The sequence below is a fragment of the Carassius gibelio genome, chromosome A6, assembly GCF_023724105.1.
Source record: "Carassius gibelio isolate Cgi1373 ecotype wild population from Czech Republic chromosome A6, carGib1.2-hapl.c, whole genome shotgun sequence".
Classification (NCBI taxonomy): Eukaryota; Metazoa; Chordata; class Actinopteri; order Cypriniformes; family Cyprinidae; genus Carassius; species Carassius gibelio.
Genome location: NC_068376.1, coordinates 3,319,289 through 3,343,578, shown reverse-complemented (window position 1 = coordinate 3,343,578; position 24,290 = coordinate 3,319,289). Strand labels below are relative to the sequence as shown.

General features: G+C 34.7%; 1 protein-coding gene across 1 annotated transcript in view; it reads right to left on the bottom strand.

Annotated features, from left to right (window-relative positions):
* The window catches only part of LOC128015274 (plexin-A1), a 103,247-nt gene that overhangs the window by 25,242 nt on the left and 53,715 nt on the right, over positions 1-24,290 (bottom strand). Inside the window, exons 9-15 of the mRNA XM_052598977.1 lie at positions 19,756-19,870; positions 10,778-10,978; positions 4,810-4,906; positions 3,678-3,868; positions 2,428-2,579; positions 1,644-1,764; positions 1,430-1,566 (exon numbers count right to left, since the gene is read on the bottom strand). Of these exons, the coding sequence (XP_052454937.1) occupies positions 1,430-1,566; positions 1,644-1,764; positions 2,428-2,579; positions 3,678-3,868; positions 4,810-4,906; positions 10,778-10,978; positions 19,756-19,870 (1,014 nt within the window). The remainder of the gene's footprint in view (positions 1-1,429; positions 1,567-1,643; positions 1,765-2,427; positions 2,580-3,677; positions 3,869-4,809; positions 4,907-10,777; positions 10,979-19,755; positions 19,871-24,290) is intronic.

Below are 24,290 nucleotides of genomic sequence, written 5' to 3'. Positions count from 1 at the left end.
CACACACACACACACACACACACACACACACAACCTCAAATCATGGAAAACCAGAATATATTGCTTTTATCAGCTATTTACAAACCCATCAGAGAGAAGGACTTTTGTTTGTTATTTTATTTTTTGTTAACAAATGTAATGCAGTAAATACTGTGCTAATTCATTTAATTTAAAAAAAGTGATTTTATTTTCATTCATTTATTTAAACTTTTATTTATAAGTATTTTATGCAAATATATGGGCTTTTTATTGGTTATCAATAATTTTAATCGACCAATCAGAGAGAGAGGAAAATGATTGACAGCTAAATTTAAACTGTGAGTAATATAATAAATATGATGGTAATTTATTGCATTTCAAAGATGTCGCAATTTTATTTTATTTCATCTGCCATTGACAAACCAACCAGAGAGAAGGACAATTTAGTTATTTCAAACTAAAGACTGACAGACTTTCATCTGATCAAACCAATACATGACGCCTGACGGCACGGTTAGTCATGTGACAGATACGAGATTCAGTCTTAAGGTTTGTTCCCATGTTTGATCAGACATGCGTGTGTGTGTGTGTGTGTGTGTGTGTGTGTGTGTGTGTGTGTCCTTCAACACTTGCTGTGTTGCCTGGGCAACCGTGTTCTCAACATGCAGTGGTGAAACCTGCTGAATTCTGCACATATTTTGACAGCACTGTCGTCATATTAGTGACTCACACACACACACACACACACACACACACACACCAATAATTTCTGTTTGCTTTCAGACCTGATAACTAAAAGAAATCACTCACTCTGAACACCTGATGACAACACAGAAAATCGGGGGTTAATTTTTTCACTTTGTGCTACATTTAATTGTTGAATGATGAAATATGGTATTTGTATTATAATATATTCAAACCACAAACATGGCAGTGCTGTTGTGCTTTTTTTATCAGAGAAATAAGTATAATTGAGCATTGTTTATATACTACTATTTACTATTTATTGATATTTTGAATTTGTTTTCATTTTCATTTTCGTCTTTTATTTTAATGTTTGTTCAGGATTTAGTGATTTTGTTATTTGCTTTTGTTGTTTTATATATTTTGTTTATTCCTATTTAGCTTTAAATAAAATTTTATTTCAAGATTCAAGTTTTAGCAATCAAGTAATTAAACTTATTTGATTTCAATTATTTGTCGAGGCAACATTTAAAAAAAAAAAAAAAAATTAAGTTTATGTTTGACTATTTTATTTAACTTCAGCTTAACTTAAATGACCAAAAATAACTTTTAATAGCTTTCGATTGAATGAACATTAACTGCACTGAGGGATGCATCTAGAAGAACAAAACCCTGCAGGTTAAAGCCTCCCTCTGCCTTTATTAGTTTTGAAGAAGCTCCAGTGTTGACTGATTGAATTAACAGTATCTTCTCTGCGAGTGCTCACCTCTCAAAGCGGCAGGTGTTGAGTCCGATCTTGATGGAGACGGCGCTGCCCGAGTTCAGATGGCTGCCCTGAATAGTGATCCTGGTTCCTCCGGAAATGGGTCCGTATGACGGCAGCACGCGTGTGAAGTACGGAGACTGGACACACACACAGTTTATAATGACGTCACACAGAGATGACATCACAGATCACACTGTTTGACAGTGACACTCACCACAAACGTGAAGGCTTTTGGAGACACGGCCCTGTACTCCGGCAGACAGTCTCGCACACACACCTCCACCTGAGCCTCCTGCACACGGTAACCTGTGGCATCGGCCAATCGACACACGATCCTGAGAGAGAGAGAGAGAGAGAGAGAGACTCAGAATGGATGAAGAGCTTCACGCATCATTGAAACAGTAGGAAATGAGAAACAGTGATTTACTGTCACAGAGTTAAAGATGCACTGATGACCTAGACAGATAAACCACAAAACCATAAACTGTACGATATTTTATCCGAATAAATCTAGATTTTACGAGTAAATTCATTTTTAGACTATTTGTTATTTGACATACAGGTGCTGGTCATATAATTAGAATATCATCAAAAAGTTGATTTCACTAATTCCATTCAAAAAGTGAAACTGGTTTATGTATTCATTACACACAGACTAATTTATTTCAAATGTCAAATGTGTGTGTGTGTGTGTGTGTGTGTGTGTGTGTGTGTGTGTGTGTGTGTGTAAATAAAAATATATTTCACAGTCCAAGGCAGTTCAACCTAGGGTCCATGGAAAAAGTGTTTAAAAAAAAAGAATTACATTTAAGGTAAATAAATAAAAAATAAAAACATAAAAAATAATTTAAGTTAGACTGAAACAAAATAAAAATAATTAATAAATATTAGACTTAAAAATAGAAATGTAAATAAAATATGTAAATAATTATGAATAACTTTTTATTCATTATTCATGCTTCTAAAGTCCTTCAGAGGTAACTGTGTGAGAGACTCACTGCTCAGCGCTGATGTATTCCTCCTCGATGGGCTGACAGGACACTTTCCCGATCCTCACTCCGTTCTGGATGTCTCTGAACTGAAGGCCCAGATTCTCTCCACTGATGGTCAGTCTGGTTCCTCCCTGCCTCGGGCCGGTCTCAGGAGACAACTAGACCACCACAGATACAGGAATTACACGTTTTTGCATGAACTATACCTCGAAAACAATTTACAGAGACATAGAAATGAAGGAAAGCATCAGAAGCGAGAGCATCCGCGGCCATCGAGACCGAAGCACAGAAGCAAACAGGAGCGTGTAACTGGTTTCAGAGGAACTGCTTTCATTTAACATTCACATATTTTTACAGATAGATGAATGAAAATAGAAAAGCACATCTAGAGAGAGAGTAAAGCAGAGGAACAGAGAAAAGGTGAACATCTTCTGAACAGATGGCTCTCGGTGTGCTAATAATCAATGTGATAAATTCATTCTTCTCCAAATTAAATTACCTCCTAATCTAATGAGTAAAAGACGACAGCGGCGCCGCACGGAGAGACATCGAACGAGGAGAACAAAGAGGGAGTTTAATTAACACGAGGGGATGTAAATTTAGCATGAATTTAAATGTAAATTTAGTACAATGTTTTAAAAGTTAATATTCCGAACTTAGAACTCAATGTAACAGCGCAGAAGAGAGAGAGGAACAAAAAACTGACAAAACCTGACATGATATCAAGAGTTTGTCATGTGGAAAGAAGAAAAACCAGTTTTCCCTCCATTAAATATGACTAAATAATAATAATAATAATAATAATAATAAATATTAAATTAAATTAATAAATAATTTGAATAAACATTACTATTGCAATAATCATTTTTTATTTAATTTTTAAAATTGTAATAAAATACAATTTAAATATTACTACTAAAAAATATTTACTACTATTCAAAAGAATACAAATATTTACATTAAAAAAACAGTATTGTAATACTAATGGTGTACTATAAATTAAAAATGAATCAATAATAATAATTTATTAGCTTTTATGGTGGAAACCACAAGGAGAGCTTAAAACTTCTGTTTTGTTGACAATAGATGTATAAGTAGGTCTCTGTACAAGCTTGAAATCAAAGTTATAATTTAGCGTTTATTTATAGAAACAAGTAAAAACTGAAAAAGGAAATCAACTGTAGACAACATCAAATTAAAACTCTTCTTAAAGGTGTTTGGAGTTCCTCTTTGAGCTGTGGTGTGCAGTCACTCACTCTGGTGATGCGCGGGTGCGTGCAGCGGCTGTTCCCGGCGCTCGTGTGCATCCAGGTCTGTTCCTCCGGAGCACACTCCTGCTTCAGAGAGCACTTCCTGTCCTGAACACACCAGCCGCACTCGAAGCTGGGGTCGGCCTTCAGACACAAACCACAGCTCTCCCGCAGCGCAGAACACTTGTACAGGTGCGCTGCGGAGACCAAGAGAGATCATCTAAAACTCAGGCTGAACCCCGTTCAACAGGACACTCAGATCTTCAGTGACACACAGTCGAACGGATTCCAAATACATACATAAATACATTCCAAGGATAATAAATAATATTAGAAAAAACTAGAGTAATATAAATATAGATAAAAATACAAAGACAGATTTTTAGAAATAAATAAAATAATAATAGATTAAAACAAGCAAGCAGATAAATAAATATTTGCTTTAAAGAAATTAATATATCAATTAAAATTAGATTAAATATATAAATAAGTAAATGAATAAATAAACGAATAAAAAAATATTATATTAAAATAAATAAGCAAGAAAAAAAGATAAAAAATAAATAACAAATAAAGATTAAAATAAAGAAGCATTTAACATTAAAGTCCTAAAATGAGTAAATCAAATGTAAAAACAAATGAACAGAACCTAAACATATTTTATAGTATAATTTGGGTCTTTATAAAAGAGACAATATTGTTGGCCTTTAAATTGAAGATTTATGGGTGCTTTGCACAAAGATGATCATATTTTGTTTTCAGAGGCATATAAAAGATTGAAAACCCCAGACATCTCTATCAATTAAAGTGACAAGCTTCTTCTCTCTACACTCTTTTCTAAGCCTAAACTGGTCAGGAGAGATACGAAGTAGAAATATCCCACATCTGACTGTGAAGGGATGACAGCATGAGTTCAGAATGATGCCAGCATTATGAATCCTGAGCAACAACACGCCTGCAAACCGAAGGACAGGAATCATTCATTACAGCACTGCATCTGCCTTTCCTGCTCACAAACTGTTCACAGAAGCGAACGATGCTTTAAAACATTTATGAATGCTGCGTCTCTCCGCTGCAGCATCCTGGGGCGGTTGCTAGGCTACCGGCTACAGTGCGCCGCAGTGGTCGCCATGGTTACCTTGGATGTTGTGAGGGTTGTCGATGATGAAGTTGCCGTTCCACACCACAGACAGATCGACGGGAAGATCGCTGATGTCACTTCCTTCGTAGTTATACTGCAACACAACAAATGAGGATGAACAGCATCCAACACATGAACGGATTTAACTAGATTCCAGTTGTGTTCGACTCACTAACACGCTGCTAGACGGTTACTTTAACATGGAAAGCATCTCTGCAGGTGACCGTGAAGAGATACTCTTTTATTTGATGATATTATGTATTCAAGAGCTGGGATGCTGCATGTACACTGCACACAGTGAAGGACGCTCACTAACAAGGGTTCATAAAACAACGGGTCAACCCAAAAACACACGTCCTTTCATTCGCCCTTCACTCTCATTAAAGTTTCAGTGAGTCTGTTCTGCAGCGGACGTCTTCCCAAGACAAACATCTGCTCTCCTTTACCATCACTGCAATCTTCTCCTAACACTAGAGGATTCAGCTGTGTGTGGCTGTGCTTTTTCAAAATACAATAATACACCATTTGTTACTCACTTTATATCCGTAATGATGTCAAAAGTAAATATGATAGATCATGAATCAATATTTGCATTAACACATTTAGTTAAACTAATGCTGTGTGATAACTGATTACATGTACATCATCAGATCCCAAAACTTAGGTATTTAACTACTTTTTTTAGTACATGGCTATTCAGACAACAGCAATAAAATATTCATAATGTATTGATTTCCTCCATTTTTTTAACACTCTGTGGGTTAGTTAACCGTGTATTACCATATGCACAAATTCACATGAAATCCTATTTACATATAACGCACGGCCATGCAAACTGATTAAATTTTTTTTTCTCTTATATATCTACTCTAAGTGTTCCTGAGATTTTAAGGTAGCACATCAATAATTAAGAAATGCATTTGCACGTTCACCGTTCTGAACGATTCTAAACACCGATAAACGCTTGAGGTCAAAAGTAATCTAAAAGTAGTCTGATTATATTACCTAAAATATGTACTGTGATGGATTACACCACTAACCACAATTTCTGCCATGTATTTTGGAATCTGTAAAGGACTGCACTTCATAAGAAATCTACCCTGCACTTAATGCATTTAAACAGATGAAATACTTCTTTAATAGATTTAATAAATCAGGAGAAGGTTTGTTGGCTGTGCTGAAGTCTCAATGTCCCAGACCTGCGTCACGGATGAAAAAACTACAGGAGAGGAGGAATATTCATGTGTGTGTGTGTGTGTGTGTGTTACTGTCTCACCCACCCTCTGTGAGATTCTGGTCTGTAAATATACCACAAATCACTAACTTGCATATAAGCGATGATAACAGTGATGCTTTCCATAGGATGAAACACACACTCATCTGTCATTCATTATTTGCATTCGCGCTCATGAGCCACGGATAATTAACTAGACACTAACGATTTGATCTCTCATTAGCTGGGAAGTGAAAAATGATTTATGGTCTGAACACGAGCGCTGCTCTGTCTTACATGTATGTGATGGTAATTCATTCCCCACGCAGGCTGCAGACGTTAGATTGATTTTTTTTTGGCGAGAGACTGACGCTTTTGAGCAGCCGGTTAACCTCTCACCGGCGTGGGAAGACGAGCGCTCGTCTAATTAAATAAACGAGAGATGACACGGCAAGCCTGACGAGCACAATGTGTTTAAGTGTGTAAGATCAGCAGCTGCATCAAACGATAATAACTGAAAGAGTTTGATTTAATTTACTAATATACGTTCTATATAAAGAGCACAGCCACACACTGGAGAACACATGCTTCCTATTTCTGCATCTCATCAAGATTATCATCATTAACCAAAACCATTACAAAGATGAAAACCAGAAGAGAAAAATACATTGGGAGGCTGCTAAACAATAAACGCATGCATCAATAAATGCATAAACAAGTGATTAAAAGCAAGCATGCATAAATAAGTAAATGCATGAATGCAAACATGCATGAATGAATAAATAAGTTAATAAAAGCAAGCATGCAAAAATAAATATTTAGGTGCATAAATGCAAGCATTCATAAACGAATAAATACATAAGTGAATATATGCAAGCATGCAAAAACAAATGCATTAATGGCATGAATGAATAAACGAATGCACGAATGAGTAAAACCAAGCAAGCTTAAACAAATCAAAAATAAGATCATGAATGCAAATATCCATAAACAAATATGTGAATAAATAAGTGAATAAATGCAAACATAAATACATAAATGTATTAATGCATGAAGAAATAAATTGATAAGTGAATAAAAACAAGCTTGCTCAAAATAGATATAAGGCATAAATGCAAGCATTAAAGACAAAAATCGATGCAATTAAACAAGATGTGCTTATCTGAGATATATATATATATATATTACATCCTGTCCCATAAAACTAAAACTTATAATAAAGTTTATGAACTGAAACTAAATAAACTGAGATTGAACTTAAAAAGCAAACTCCAAAAAAGAAACAATACAAAGTAGTGAACCTTTCAAACCTATAATAATCCTTGTCATAGTTTCTTTGTTTTGTGTTGTTGATCTGATCTGCACACAATCACAGCAGTAATCATGTGTTTTTGGCAGTGGGACGCATGTGAGGGACGCTGAAGGATGTTGATTTAGTGATTCAGCTGATGGTTTAATGAGCTGGTCCTTCCTCTGAGCCGGACTATTGTGTCCTGAACTGGGACCTTTGCTGCTCCAGAAAAGTCTCAATTGTCCCAAAGCAAATCAATATAAAAAAACAAGTGTGCGCTCATATCAAACTCACGTCATTCAGACTAATTTATCTGCTGTTCATTCAAATGTGAGATATATATATACAGATAAAAAGCAATCATGTATAGAATGATGCAATTAATTAAATACTTTGATTCTGCTGTGGTGAGCTGAACTGTGGTAAAATCATGTCTCTTTGATTTTCACTTAAGAGTGAGATAATAATGCATCATTCTGACTCCTCTTCATACAAGAACTATCACTAAAATAATATTACTCTCAAGTCCCTTCACATTCAATTGTAAACTTTATTTCTCCTAAGTGATAAATGATTTAAAGCAGTTCTATATCTGCTACACCTCACACACACACACACACACACACACACACACACAGGATCAGGTGCAGTGAGTTTCTAAAGCCTCTGCTGTTCCTGAACGGCCGCTGGCTACAGTCTCTCTCTCTCTCTCTCTCTCTCTCTCTCTCTCTCTCTCTCTCTCTCTCTCTCTCTCTCTCTCTCTCTCTCTCTCTCTCTCTCTCTCTCTCTCTCTCTCTCTCTCTCTCTCTCTCTCTCTCTCTCTCTCTCTCTCTCTCTCTCTCTCTCTCTCCTCATTCTCTCTTGCTTCATTTTTCTTTACTGTAGTATCTATTACTGCGGTGTCGCTATCACACTGTAATTAATCATCATTTTTTATCTGTGTCTCCTCTAATTGGTTCTCATCAGAACTCTGCTGCACCTCTCTCACACACACACACACACACACACACAAACACACACACACACACAGACTGAAAGCGCTTCATAAAGGAAGATGAATTAAAGCCAGTGCCAGTCTGTGCTGATACTGAACATCAGTCGTGTCTTCAGCACCGAGCAAGTGTAATGCAGCCACAGAGACACTGTTAACTCATGCATTTCATTATTATTACTATTTTTTTATAATATCTGTAAATCCAACCCAGAGGTTATATTACTATTGTAATTAAGAAAATATTTTGATAGGAAATATTAGAGAAAATAATTATCATACAGAAATTTACATTTAAATTTAAATATATTAATAAAAAATTATTATTATAAAGGTATGTTCCAAATAGGGTCAGGGTCAAGATTTTTCAAAACAATAACTAGTTTTATTCAGCAAAAATAGTCAATAAGGACTTATAAATATTTTCTATTGAATAATTCTGTTCTTTTGAACTTTGAAGAATCCTGAAAAATAAAAAGCATCACAGTTTACAACATTGATAATAATCAGAATTGTTTCTTGAGCAGTAAATCATCATATTATTCTGATTTCTGAAGATCATGTGACACTGAAGACTGGAGGAATGATGCTGAAAATACAGCGGAGCATCACAGAAATAAATTATATTTGACTATATATATATATATATATATATTCACATAGAAAACAGCTGTTTTAAATTGGTATATTTTTTCATGATTTTGAAAACAAGTGTGTATTGCTCATCTCAGAAACCTATTTGTCATCATCTGGCTTGACAGCCCTTCAAACCACATTTCCCATGAGCCCCTCTCACTTCCTGCCAGCTGTGGTTTTCCCAAGCATCCGAGCGCCAGCTCACGATCACAGCGTTCAGACGCCACGAGGAAGGACTGTGTTTGTGTCTGATGCAGTTTTTGGGTCGGTTCTGACCACTAGAGAGCAAGAAGGGCCTTCAGATGGAAACCACAAGAACACAACACAACCCAACCGTCCAGAGAGAAACACACAGCCAAAACTGAGACAACGAGAAGAGCGGGAGTCCAGAAACACACACCCATCTGGACACACACAAACTGCTTTCCACTAACAGACAGCAGGACGAATCCTCCACCATCTGTGCTGCTTCAACTAAACAATACGACACTGTGTGTGTGTGTGTGTGTGTGTGTGTGTGTCTGGATAGAAATACTGTTCTCATCTGCTGCTCTTCTGATTAGATCAATGCGCTGGTTATTAAGTATCTTTGCAACAGTGTGTAGGAGTAACACTAGTTCATTATAATCTATGCACTCCTGATAAATAACCCCCATCACACACATGCACATGCTGAGGACGTGGATTAACCAGAGATTATCATTGCATTGATCTGCACGTGTTATCAGGAGTGTGTGTGTGTGTACATGTGTGACATCTGATATATGGTGGGATTCAATTTCATCTGAAAATAACATGCTGAATCAATGCAGCACTGCTGATATGAAAGTGTAGATTATATCATACATCATCATTATTAAGTGACTGTATGCAAGTGCATGAATGCAAACACATGTTGATGCCACATGACATCTAAAAAAAAGTTTTGGACTACAATTAACATTTGCATCATCAGCACTGCCACAAGAGGCGATAGAAAGGACATTATGCAGTCTTTCAAAACATCCTGATGCATAAACCTACGATTTTTTAAATCGTCTTTTTTAAAAAATTTTAAGGTCTTTTCTGCTCACCAACGCTGCTTTTACTTGATAAAAAATAATAATTATTATTATTGGGAAATATTTCTATTTAAAATATTTTTTTTTCTATGTGAATATATTGTAAAAATGTAATGTATTCTTGTGATGCAAAGCTGAATATCTAGAATTGTTACTCCAGTCATCTGTGGACGATTATTTCTGCGGCATAAAATGAAGTAAAAAACATGCTTCGGTAAATCATAACTATAAGATTAAATGTCCTAATTATGATAATTTAGTCAAAATTATGATACACTATATCATGGTTATGTGATAAAAATCTAAATTATGAAAAAGTGCATTTTTATATTTTTGTGGCATAATTTAGATTTTTTTTTTTTTTTTCAAAATTATGATTTTTTTTTTTTTATGTGGCAGAAATTGACTTACATAAGTGTCACATGATCTGATTAATATACTGATTTGCTGCTCAATAAATATTTCTGATTATTATCAATGTTGAAAACAGCTGTGCTGCACAATATTTCTGTGGAAACTGTGATAAATGTTAACTTTTAGGGTTCACAGGTGAACAGAAAGTTCAAAAGAACAGCATTTATTTGAAATAGAAGTTTTTTTAGCATTGTAAATGTCTTTTACTGTCACTTTTGATCAAGTCAATGAATCCTTAGTAAAAAGAGTTTGTACTTCCCGATCGAATCTACTGACCCCAAACCCGAAACCGTGTGCTTCTGTCTGGATGAAGATGATGATGATGATGATGATGATGGTGGTGGTGGTGTGTAACTCACGGTGGTTCTCTGGCACTGGATGCTGGAGCTGTTGAAGCGCAGCGCCGTCACGCTCTGCGTCTCGCCCTGGATGTGGAAGATGCACTCGTAGTTCCTCTGACCGGACTGAGGCTGGGGAAGGTTACGAGCCGACAGCGTGATGGGCTTCGGGACGCCGACCGGGATGTAGATCTGAGTGGACGGCAGAATCTGAGGACAGTCCTGAGAAAGACAGACAGACATCTGTTATCACCAGCGGACTCAAACACTTCTGGAAAGAGACAGGATTCTTACTGAAACAACAGAACACAGGAAGGACATCGAGAGATCGCTCGTCTACAGCTGACATGTTTAACATCGGGTCAAACAAGCCTGATGGGAAACATGTGGAGCAACGAGAAACGAGCTGGACGCTGACATTATCTGGAGAATATCCCAGAATACCTCACTGCTCCGTCTCTGTGTGTGTGTGTGTGTGTGTGTGTGTGTGTGTGTGTACACTTGAGGGATAAAACATGAGTTAAGGTCTAAAACCATTACTGGATGTTCAAAAGAGATTTTAATGATTCTGAAAGAAGTCTCTTCTGCTCACCAACGATGCTCAACAAACATTTCTAATTATTATCAATGTTGAAAACATATTTTTGTGGAAACGGTGATACATTTTATTTTTCAGGTTTCACAGATGAATAGAAAGTTCAAAAGAAAAGCATTTGTTTGAAATAGAAATCATGTCTTAACTGTCCCTTTTGATTGAATTAATGCATCCTTGATGAATAAATATATATAGTATATTGCATGTATTCATATAAATATGAAACATATATACTGCTATATAATCACTTGACTGTATTTATAAACATTACTAAATTTTAAGTTAACATTTGATGAATAGAAAGTTCAAAATAATATAATTTATATGAAATAGGAAAAAATTATAAATGTTTTTACGGTTACTTTTGATAAATTTAATAAAAGAAAATATTGAATTATTCATGACATTAATAAATATGAATAAGTATAAAAAAGTAATTATATATATATATATATATATATATATATATATATATATATATATATATATATATATATATATATATATATATATATATATATATATATATATATATTAGTGCTGTCAATCGATTAAAAAAAATTAACTAATTAATCACACAATTTTTTACAATTAATTGCGATTAATCGCAATTAAAAGACTGAAACTTTTTGGATATGTAAATGTAAAATGTAAATAATTAATGTTAACTCAAGACAAAGAAACTATTTAAATTCAAAATATGATTGTTTATTGGAATTTTTGTTTAACTTGTAACACAGATTTTCTCATGTAAACAACATACCTGCAATAAACCATCAATATCCTCCAAATTAACTGTTGGCTTGAAAGCCATATTTATTACAGAAATAAAAACACAGGCATGTAAGTACCATTTGAATTTCAAAACAATCAATGCCAATAAAAAACAAAAATGATTTCCATGTTGAATTCTAAGTGGACTGCAAAAAAATTCCAAAGTATAGTCATTGCCAGTGCTTTAAGTGGGCCAGTAAGCACAGGTACTCAGTACCGCCACTTCCAAATATAGCTCTTGAGCGTACCGCCACCTCTCCGTGTGCCCAGAACGTGCTTGTAGCGTACCGGTACGCTCATTTGGATATCTGTTTTAATAGAGGTTTTAATCTTTTACCTGCACTGCCGATTTTCAGAGCGCCCTTCACAATGCAAGCTTCCTAATTCATCCCACCCAGAGCAGAAACTACATTACCCATTCACCCTTAAGTTATACAAGTGAATAGCGCATGTGTCGCTTTTCCCACTGTTAAGTGTCAACAACTCAACGTGGCCGGAGAAGGTGTGTGAAACTCGTTGTGAGTTATACTAAAGCAAAATCTTGAGTATTTATTGTCTGATAAACATTAAAAACTGTCTGCGGAGGTTGAGTCGTCCTGCAGCCCCCGCTGGATGCTCATTGCCTGCAGCATCTTTTTTCTAAGTTCTAAACAAATACCGTAGACGGCAAGGCACAAATTTAGATATTCATTTATCTAATTAATCTAAAGCCTATGCACAAAGACAATATGATCTTTTTGTCCCCTTTTTGTTTTAAAGCTTGATGAAGAGAGAGAGCGCAAGTTGCTGCAGCTGCGAGGAGTGATGCACGCGCACAGGAGTGATTGACAGTTCGCGGCACTGTGTACAAAAAATACTCCGCTACACAATTATTTCGTTATTTTCGTTTAAGCTTATTAACGTTAGCGTTACAGAAAGGTCTGATTTACGCACTGTTACAGTCATTGTTTTTTTTTTTTTTTTTTTTTTAACAATGACATTTGAGTTCATGATTTTAATGTTGCTGTTTCTTGTGGCAGACTAAATGAAGAGTAATGTTTCTTGTGGCAGACTGAAGAGTAATCCGGCAGAGTTTTATACTGAAACTTTCCGTCTAAAAGTCCTTCCTTGGTCTTATCCTTATTTCTTTGCACGTTGAACACACATAGGCCACAACTGGAAATAAAAAAAAAACTGCAACCGCGTTAATTGCGTTATTTTTTTTTAACGCGTTAAATATTTCAAATTAATCGAATGCGTTAACGCTCTAATTTTGACAGCACTAATATATATATATATATATATATATATATATACACACACACACACACACACACACAAATGTATATTTATATGGATAATTAACAAAAATTATTATAAATAAAATATGTATTTATTCATATAAAATTAATTGTTTAATCTTCTGTAACATTATAAATGACTTTACTGTCAGTTTTAATCAATGTATTGAGTTTTTAATCGATAATTTTTTTATTTTATTTTTTTCTAATCTTTCTGATGCCAAACCTTTGAAGAGTGTGAGCTGGACACACACAGGAGCGCTGCCCATCAACAAACACTAAAGATGGAAAAACACACTCCACAGCCACAGTAACGCTCAGATGAAACCATTCATGTATGAACACCATAAAAACAGTGTTACTGATGGGAAGACATTCAGAGAACTGAGAGAGAGCGAGAGAGAGAGAAAGAATAAGATCTCATGCTAAATGATGTGATGTGAGGATGAGACCAAGAGCAGACATCACTGGATTCCTCCAGGTGTCAAACCCAAGGAGATTCTTCTGATGTTACTCTGATTTGATCTGTAATCTGACTGTATTTTTGGTAACAGCGCTGGTTTCCTGTCTCTTGCTTATTTAGTGTAAAGCATGACCACAGCAGTGTCCGGTCAGCCGCCCACAAGTCTGTGAACCACAGCGATCTACAGAAGTAGACGAGCAATGAGGAAGCATGTTTGCTGAGTAAGTGTTCGAAATGCTCCGCCAGGATTTTTAGAAACCTTGAGCTTTACGGCCAAACAACGTTCATCATGGTCAGCCAAACTGAAGATCCTTTAGTAAAAGAAAATAATAAAGGCATAAAGTACCATTCAAACGTTTGGGGTCAGTAAGATCGCTTTAAGAAGAAACTTAATATTTTATTCATCAAGGATGCATTAAATCAATCAAAAGGGACAGTTAAGATGTGATTTTCAAACTAATGCTTTTCTTTTGAACTTTCTATTCATCCGTGAATCCTGAAAAATAAAATGCATCACGGTTTCCATGCATCAACTGTTTTCAACATTGATGATAATCAGAAATGTTTCATGACTAGCGAATCAGTATATTAGAATAACACTGAAGACTGGAGAAATGATGCTGAAAATTCAGCTCTGTATCACAGAAATAAATTACATTTGAATATATATTCACACAGAAAATACCTATATTGATTTGTAATAACATTTCAAAATTTTTACTGTATTTGCTATTAATAAGTACTACTTTAACTAGTTTTTGATCAAATAAATGCAGCCTTGGTGACACAAGTACTGTATTAACACTGCAGCAGAAGCAGCTCAAAGACTACTGGCTTTACTTTAACTATGCCAAACCTGCTCCCAAAATATCATATATCCCACCATTAAAAACATTAATATTTGATCCGAAGCACAAGAGCCATAAAATCCACTTTCAACACTGAAGAAAACAGATTGTGCAATAAACGGCAAACGAGCCGTAACACTTCCAGAAGCCCATCAGAAAGCCACTGATCATCTCAAGTCAGTGTGTGCTGAACTAATTTAAATGTTTACATTTAATCTATTTAATTTAAATGGCCTCATTTAAATATCTCCCTGTTAAATTGAACGGAAAGCAAACGTCGTTTAGATGTCAGACTCTTCAGTGTGTGATCACCCATCGACACACACTCTATAGTCAAGGATCTGTTCCCTAGTGAGTCACCAGTGCTGTCTACATAGGGAACAGCCTTCAAACACTGCATCCTGACTGAACTAGTGAACACACGACTCTACTAACAAATCAACATGTTGCTATGCTGAAAAAAAGTGGATAATTGAAGCATAAATACACACAACACACAATCATTTGGTGCAACTGAACTGCTTTTTCATATTAAATGAAGAAAGTCAATATTTCTCTAGGCTCTGTCTGCTATCTTGGATGATTTGTGCTGCTTTCAGGCTCCTTTGGGAACTTAAGTCTACAAGTTTGGAAATGTGAGTTTGCTCAGTGAAGAAATAAATGGATGCAACGGGGAACTCCTTTAGTTCTCTCTTTTTAAAATAACTAAGACAAGAAGGTTTAAAGTGTTAATTCAAGAAAACGAACTTATGTTTTGAGTATTTTGTTTTACTTGCAGTGGCACAGAAAAGACATTCACAAATGCAGTTGTCACACAGGCCTCTCGTCTCAAAATTCACTTAAATGAGTAATAGTTACTGTAATATGTACGGTCATTCTTCATAATTCTTCATCAACAATAAACTTTTTTTTAAATAAATTAATTGCAGAGTCAAAAATGTACCATTACAACTTATTTATTTTATCAATATCAATCAGCGTTGTTAATGTTAACTAAAACCATTAAAATAATTTTTGGTAATTGAAATAAATCTAATATAAAATATAAATATGACATGAAAACATGAAACATGAAAATTAGAAATGTTGCCTTGACAGTTAATGGAAATTAAATTAAGTTATATTAAAATGGAAATAATAAATTAAAGCTTAATAGAAATATATAAAAAAAGACAAATTCACAAAACAAGATTAAAAAGTAAACAAATTAAAAATGAATATATAAAAATATAAAAATAAAAGGTCATTTAAAAAAAGAAAAAATAATATAATAGTAAATAAATAATAAAATAAATATCACATGAAATACCTAAAAATTAGAAATGTTGCCTTGGCAAGTAACTGAAATAAAATAAGTTCTAAAACTGAAATAAAAATAAACTAAAGCTAAATAGAAATATAAAAAAATAATAATATAAATGACAAATTAAACCAAAATTATGAAAACGAACAAATAAAATGTTAAAAATATAAAAGCTAATTCAAAACAATCGTAGATAATAAATAATACTAGAATAATACTGATTCCAACTATTTTCCATGAGTCATGGTCATTCTGGGAATGTCTTTTTAGGGGTCTTTTGAAGGATACAGTGAGACCCCGCTATAGAATTCAACAGAAACGAGTTATCTAACGAGACAGCACAGAGCTGCTGCCTATATTCAGGATGCCAATGAGCCCTAAAAATACTGTCTAGGTAGGCAGCACACCAGCATAGGGAGCACAGCTACCCTCTGACACGCTAAAAATAACAAGTGATGCATATAAACGTGAAAGCGATGGAAGCGTGAGAGAATGCATGCTGGTGAAAAGGTGTCGGACAAGAACAAAGAAAGAGAGAAAGAGAGAGAGAGAAGACAAGAGAGGACAGGAAGTAATCACTCTGATAAAGTCATTTCTCTTTCTCTTCTCCTCCTCTGGTTTAATTATTCAAAGTGGATTAGATCTGTGCTTCAGCTGCCCAATGCATCCCAGAGATGAATATTACACAGAGAGAGAGAGAGAGAGAGAGAGAGAGAGAGAGAGAGAGAGAGAATGGAAAGATGAAACGGTGGCAGATAAGAACTGAGAATAAAGGAACACAGCAGAGAGAAGAAAAAAAACAAAAAAACCAGACATGTTTGAATATCAGCATGCTGGAGCAGAGAATTGTGGGTAATGGGGTCAGAGGTGATGCTAAAGGTCATGTGACCCGTTCTCAAGGTCCCTCTGGAATGCAGGCGCTGTAATTATTGCTGTAGTCATGTGATAAAACTCCTGCTGGAGAACGCTGACTTTAACCGGCTGTCACTCGCCGTCTCACAAGAGAGTCGGGAAGATGAGGAGGAATCCTACAGGAGGAATATCGGCACGTCGGGACACGAACAGTGAAAGAACAGACAGCGTAAGAGCAAATCATGTGTTAGAGATGAAGCGCACTGATTCAAGTCTTTTCCATCTCAGAGCCTCTAACAGACACATCACTATCTCTTTCTGTTATACTCCACTGGTGAACAAACACTCGGCACAGACCTTCAGAGGAGCGCAGAAGACCAATGCATGAGTGAAGGTACATAAAATCACCAGAGACACAATAACAACTGTTAACATGATTTACATTAAACCACATTACATTAAAAACTACAGTGGCTGTGCATTCTGATTTAACCGTTTAAGATACTGTTCAAACGTTTTTAAGAAATTAATACTTTTATTCATCAAGGATGCATTGAATGGATCCAAATTGACAGTAAAGTCATTTGTAATGTTACAAAAGATTTCTACTTTAAATAAATGCTGTTCTTTTGTGAATCCTGAAAATAAAATGCATCACTGTTTCCACAAAAACTGTTTTTGGAAATATTTCTTGAGCAGTAAATTCTCATCTCAGAATGATTTCTGAAGATCATGTGACACTGAAGACTGGAGGAATGATGCTGAAAATACAGCGGAGCATCACAGAAATACATTACACTTTAACACAGATTCACACAGAAAACAGCTGTTTTAAATTGTAAAAATATTTCACTTTTTTTTTTACTGTATTTTGATTAAATAAATGCAGCCTTGGTGAACAGAAGTGCAAATCACAACTAATTAATTATATTACAGTAGATTGCATGAAATGAACTAACACTAGGATTTCTTATAAATTATTACAAATATATTTGCACAAGCCAAATAAATTATTTTAGAGCTGAGTTATAGTGAAAACGAATGTTTGCAAAACATTCTGACATTTCCATGACATCGAATCTAAGAAATCATCATTTTCAAATTTCCCCAGAACAAATTTCCCCATGACTAAACGTTTCACTTCCCACTTTCATTTCTTCCTGGTGAGATCATTTTAAAATCATTAATAATTTTTTTTTTTAAATAAAACCTCTGCCTAGTGTTATTAAAACTGTGGTAAAGTATCTCACAGGAAGTTTTTTTATTATTATTATAATTTCAAAGCCAGTAAGTGATGCTTCATTGACAGGAAGTGAACAGATTTCAGGAAAATATTTATTCTGACGAACCTGCATGAACTCTGACTCAAATGTGGTCTATTATATGTATAAAATCACTCCGTCTGATCGGCTGAGGAACCTTCCAGAGCCTCTTTAGACTCGTCTGATGTTCACAAGCTGTCAGTGGACGGTTCGCACGGTTCACAGACACGCTTCCACACGCAAACGCCCTTCCTTCCTGAGGCCCGTACTTTATTTTCCAGCTCTTCCCTGCTTCTGGTGAAATACATGGCATCACATCTATAATGTAATCTCCCACGTTAGTGCCAGAACCTTCCCACACGCCCCTCATTCGGCTCACACTTTCTCCCTCGCACACATCTGGAGTCTATTAGAGGAAACCAGCGCGTTTCATCTGCTCTCCTACAGGCTTTTAAAACACTGAATTATGGGAGATTCCCAGCGGACTCACACTCAGCCAATGAGTGAGCGTCGATGACCCGACTCTCTCGTCTTATCTCACTCCTCTCACTCGCAACAGTGCAACAGATCGAGTTTCTCAAGAGTGAAAATCTGAGGAGGAGGATGTGTGAGCGATCACACGAGAGATAAACACGGCGAGATGCATCAGGTTTCCAGTGTCAACTCAGTGAAAGTGAGAACAAATCAATGTCAGCCAATCAGGACACATTACACTGGCACTGTGTGACCCTTGTGATGTGATGCACTCAAACTGGATATTAAAGGAGGAGAAAACGGGCGGGGACTTGATTTTATCCATCAGATCGGATTGGATGAATTGAATCATTTACATAGCACAGCATGCTTTACAGTAAACGGGACATTTGGGTTATTATAGTTAACAAACCTTAAAAAAACAAAAAAAAAACTTTTTGTTACTATAAAATTAATGTTAAACGAAATATAGTAAAAAAAAAACAAAAAAAAAAAAACAATATTAATAAAAAACACTTTCAGTTAGCTGAAGGCAACAATTCTCATTTTAATTTAGCTTAACTTAAAAATAAAACAGATACTGAAAAACAACTAAAATAAACCTTAATAAAAATATAAAAATACATATGTATATTAAAAAAATTCAAAGATTATATATATATATATATATATATATATATATATATATATATATATATATATTTTTTTTTTTTTTTTTTTTTTTTTGAAAGAAATTAATATTTGTATTCATCAAGGACACACTGATAAAAAGTGCCAGTAAAGACATTTATAATGTTACAAAAGATTTTTTCAAATAAATGCTTTTCCTTGTATCGGTGTATGTATCGGTTTCCACAAAGATATTCAGCAGCACAACTGTTTTCAACATTGATAATAGTCAGAAATGTTTCAGTAAATCATCATATCAGAATGATTTCTGAAGATCATGCGACACTGAAAAAAAATCAGCTTTGATCACAGAAATAAATTACAATTTAACAGATATTCACACAGCAAACAGTTATTTTCAATTGTAATAATATTTCACAATTTCTTACTGTATGTTTGATCACATAAATGCATTGGTGAGCAAAAAAGAGACCTCTTTCAAATAAAGCAGTGTGTATTAATTTGAGGATGTTTCTTACCTCTGACATGTTGACGCGTCCCTCCTGGAAGGAGCAGTCGTTGGCGTTCTGTGTGCACAAGTGTCTGTATTTACACCAGTGACACGGGAACGAGCCGTTCACACAGGACAAGCACCTGGACAGACACAGAAAAATACAGATGAGACACAGAATCAAGGCCACACATAACAGAGTCAGAAAACACCTCTGACCTCACACGCTCTCATTCAGCCCTTCAAAGACTGAGAAATAATCTCTCATTCCCTCACAAAGATCCACTTTAGTAGGTGTCTCCGGTTTAAAAAAAAGAGAGATCAAAAAGACACGAGGACTTTCCATTAAAACATGAGCGGAGTAGATAAGAAAAGAGAGAGAAGGCTGAAATATGTGCCAAAAAATAGTGCACTATTTGCAGCGGTCTTCTTAACTAAAACACAATATTTTAGATGACTGATCTGGAACCGTACATACAGACAGAAACTCAAAATACCCAAACAAGTATTAGTGAACTGGCTCATTTTTAATCGATCGCAGCGTCTCACAGACACTCTCTGAAAGCATCGGACGCTTCGGACCGCTAAACAAAGTCATTTTTTTCAATTATTCAGCATTAAGTCCAGCAAATTGTTCACTCAGTGACATTAATTGATGCTTTAGGACAAAGAGCTCTGACCTCATAATGGTTTCAAGCACCGGGTGTAATTGACCAATCGGCTGTTGCGTTGAGAGCAGCTGTCCAATCAGAGTTGAGAAATCATTGCCTAATGAAATCTGGTACATAAATATATATATTTTTTTTTTACATAAAATAAAATAGTTTTTAACATTTAACAGGATTTGATTGTTATCAGATAAAGTAGAATATATATACAATTGTAATTTTATATATATATATATATATATATATATATATATATATATATATATATATATATATATATATATAATAACATAATACTTTAAAAAATGCATAACATTTATTATGTCATATTTATATTCTTTACATTCAATAAAAAGAAAATATTTACAGGACAATTTTAGTTTATAAAATCTCACTAAATCATTCAGCACGCCGTCTAATTTTATAAGCACTGTGAGTATTTTATTCAGCAGCGCTAAAGGATTCTGCTGCATAATTGTTGCATCTCTGAGTCCCGTGAGGAAGCACAAGCACATGTGGTGGAGTGTGTGTGTGTGTGTGTGTGTGTGTGTGTGTGTGTTTGTTTGTGTAGGTAATGATCCCCCATCGAGGCACCATTTGTCAGTTTGTTAATGCTGCGTCTCCAGAGACACATAATCTGCTAATCAGCAGGAATAAATCCAAAGGGTGGCCGTGATGGAGAACAAATGGATGCAGGTGAAACACAACAACATGCCTGAGATATGCAAGAACATACATAGATAAAGACAGTACAGACTGACTCTCTGAAAAAGTCACAGTGCAATACTCCTTAGTCAGGATAAAAGAATAAAAAAAGTCCATGAGAGACAGACGTTCAGGTTCATCATGATGTACTGTTGTGTGCTGGTTGTGGATTAGACTTTAAAAGAAATTAGTTTTTCCCTTGCACTAAAACTAAAACTAAATTGTACTGTAAAAAAGCTAAAAAAAAGTGACTTTGTATCTTACAATTCAGACTTTTTTCAGAATTGAGAATTTATTCAGAATTATGATATATAAACTCACAATTCTGAGAATAATTTCACAACTGCGAGATTTAAACAACTGTGAGAAAGTCAGGACTGTGAGATATAAAAATTCACAATTGAGAAAAAAGCGAGATATAAACTCGCAATAGTGAGAAAAAAGTGAGAATTCTAAGATATAAACTCACAATAGTGAGAATTATGAGATACAAACTCTCAATAGTGAGAATTATTAGATACAAACTCTAAAGAGTGAGAAAAGTGAGAATTATGAGATATAAACTCTCAAAAGTGAGAAAAGTGAGAATTATGAGATATAAACTCTCAAAAGTGAGAAAAGTGAGAATTATGAGATATAAACTCACAACAGTGAGAATTATAAGATATAAACCTTGTAGTTGTGGGAAAGTCTGAATTATGAGATATAAACTCGCATTAGTGAGAAAAAAGTGAGAATTCTAAGATATAAACTCACAAAAGTGAGAATTATGAGATACAAACTCTCAAAAGTGAGAATTATGAGATATAAACCTTGCAGTTGTGAGAAAGTCTGAATTATGAGATATAAACTCGCATTAGTGAGAAAAAAGTGAGAATTCTAAGATATAAACTCACAAAAGTGAGAATTATGAGATACAAACTCTCAAAAGTGAGAATTATGAGATATAAACTCACAAAAGTGAGAATTATGAGATATAAACCTTGCAGTTGTGAGAAAGTCTGAATTATGAGATATAAACTCACAATTGTGAGAAAAAAGTGAGAATTATGAGATACAAACTCTCAAGAGTGAGAAAAGTGAGAATTATGAGATAAACTCTCAAAAGTGAGAATTATGAGATATAAACTCTCAAAAGTGAGAAAAGTGAGAATTATGAGATAAACTCTCAAAAGTGAGAATTATGAGATATAAACTCACAATTGTGAGAAAAAAGTGAGAATTATGAGATACAAACTCTCAAGAGTGAGAAAAGTGAGAATTATGAGATAAACTCTCAAAAGTGAGAATTATGAGATATAAACTCACAACAGTAAGAAAAGTGAGAATTATGAGATATAAACCTTGCAGTTGTGAGAAAGTCTGAATTATGAGATATAAACTCACAATTGTGAGAAAAAAGTAAGAATTATGAGATACAAACTCTCAAGAGTGAGAAAAGTGAGAATTATGAGATATAAACTCTCAAAAGTGAGAAAAGTGAGAATTATGAGATATAAACTCTCAAAAGTGAGAAAAGTGAGAATTATGAGATATAAACTCACAATAGTGAGAAAAGTGAGAATTATGAGATATAAACTCTCAAAAGTGAGAAAAGTGAGAATTATGAGATACAAACTCTCAAAAGTGAGAAAAGTGAGAATTATGAGATATAAACTCACAAAAGTGAGAATTATGAGATATAAACTCACAAAAGTGAGAATTATGAGATATAAACCTTGCAGTTGTGAGAAAGTCTGAATTATGAGATATAAACACAATTGTGAGAAAAGTGAGAATTATGAGATATAAACTCTCAAAAGTGAGAAAAGTGAGAATTATGAGATATAAACTCTCAAAAGTGAGAAAAGTGAGAATTATGAGATATAAACTCACAACAGTGAGAATTATAAGATATAAACCTTGTAGTTGTGGGAAAGTCTGAATTATGAGATATAAACTCACAATTGTGAGAAAAGTGAGAATTATGAGATATAAACTCTCAAAAGTGAGAATTATGAGATATAAACTCTCAAAAGTGAGAAAAATGAGAATTATGAGATATAAACTCACAATAGTGAGAAAAGTGAGAATTATGAGATATAAACTCACAATAGTGAGAAAAGTGAGAATTATGAGATATAAACTCTCAAAAGTGAGAATTATGAGATATAAACTCACAAAAGTGAGAATTATGAGATATAAACCTTGCAGTTGTGAGAAAGTCTGAATTATGAGATATAAACTCACAATAGTGAGAAAAGTGAGAATTATGAGGTATAAACTCAAAAGTGAGAAAAGTGAGAATTATGAGATATAAACTCACAAAAGTGAGAATTATGAGATAAACTCACAATTGTGAGAAAAAAGTGAGAATTATGGTATAAACTCATAATTGCAAAAAAGTAAAAATTATAAGATATAAACTTATAATTTATATAAACTTGTAGTTGTGAGACAAAGCTAGAATTATGAGATATAAAGTAAAAATTGTGAGAAAAAAGTATTTTAAGTCAATCATGCCTGTCAAAAACATTTCCAGTGGAAAATTTTCATAAAAACATAAAATCGTACGTCCATCCACCACTGGTTCATTTTCATGCAGCTCATTTTATAAAATGTTCTGTCTATCCTGTATGAAGTATCAAGTTTATTTCTAACTCTTTTTCCCCATTATCTTTCTCCTCCATGTTTAACCCCAGCCCATTACCAATTCAGTTTAAACCATGCAATCTGGTTCACTCAAAGCAGAGCTTTCTTAAAATAAGTGGTGAGGAGATAATAAATGTGACCTTATTTTTCTCCCTGACCCTTGCACAAATCCCAAGAGAGGGTTTAATCCCCATCCCGTCTGGAGTGGGGCTGATTGAAGGGGTCTCTGGTTTAAGCCCCTCACGCTGAGCTCGGGCGATGATTTCAGGGCGTCCCCTGATCAGCGATCAGCATAAACCCCCACACACGCTGGAGGAGGGGAAATCTTACACTCGCTCTCTCATCGGGACGGTCATTTCCTTCACTCACATTCATTAAGATGCTGGGCTGTTCTAAAGCCTCCTGCAAAACGGACACCGAACACCTCTGATAGCCCTCATCATGGGCAAACTCCATTTGGATGAATCTCACAAAAAAGCTGCCAGGTCATATTTCTCCTCAAAAAGAAAGGGAACTGTAAAAAAAAAAATAAGCATGCTTTCAAAACCATTAAGATGTT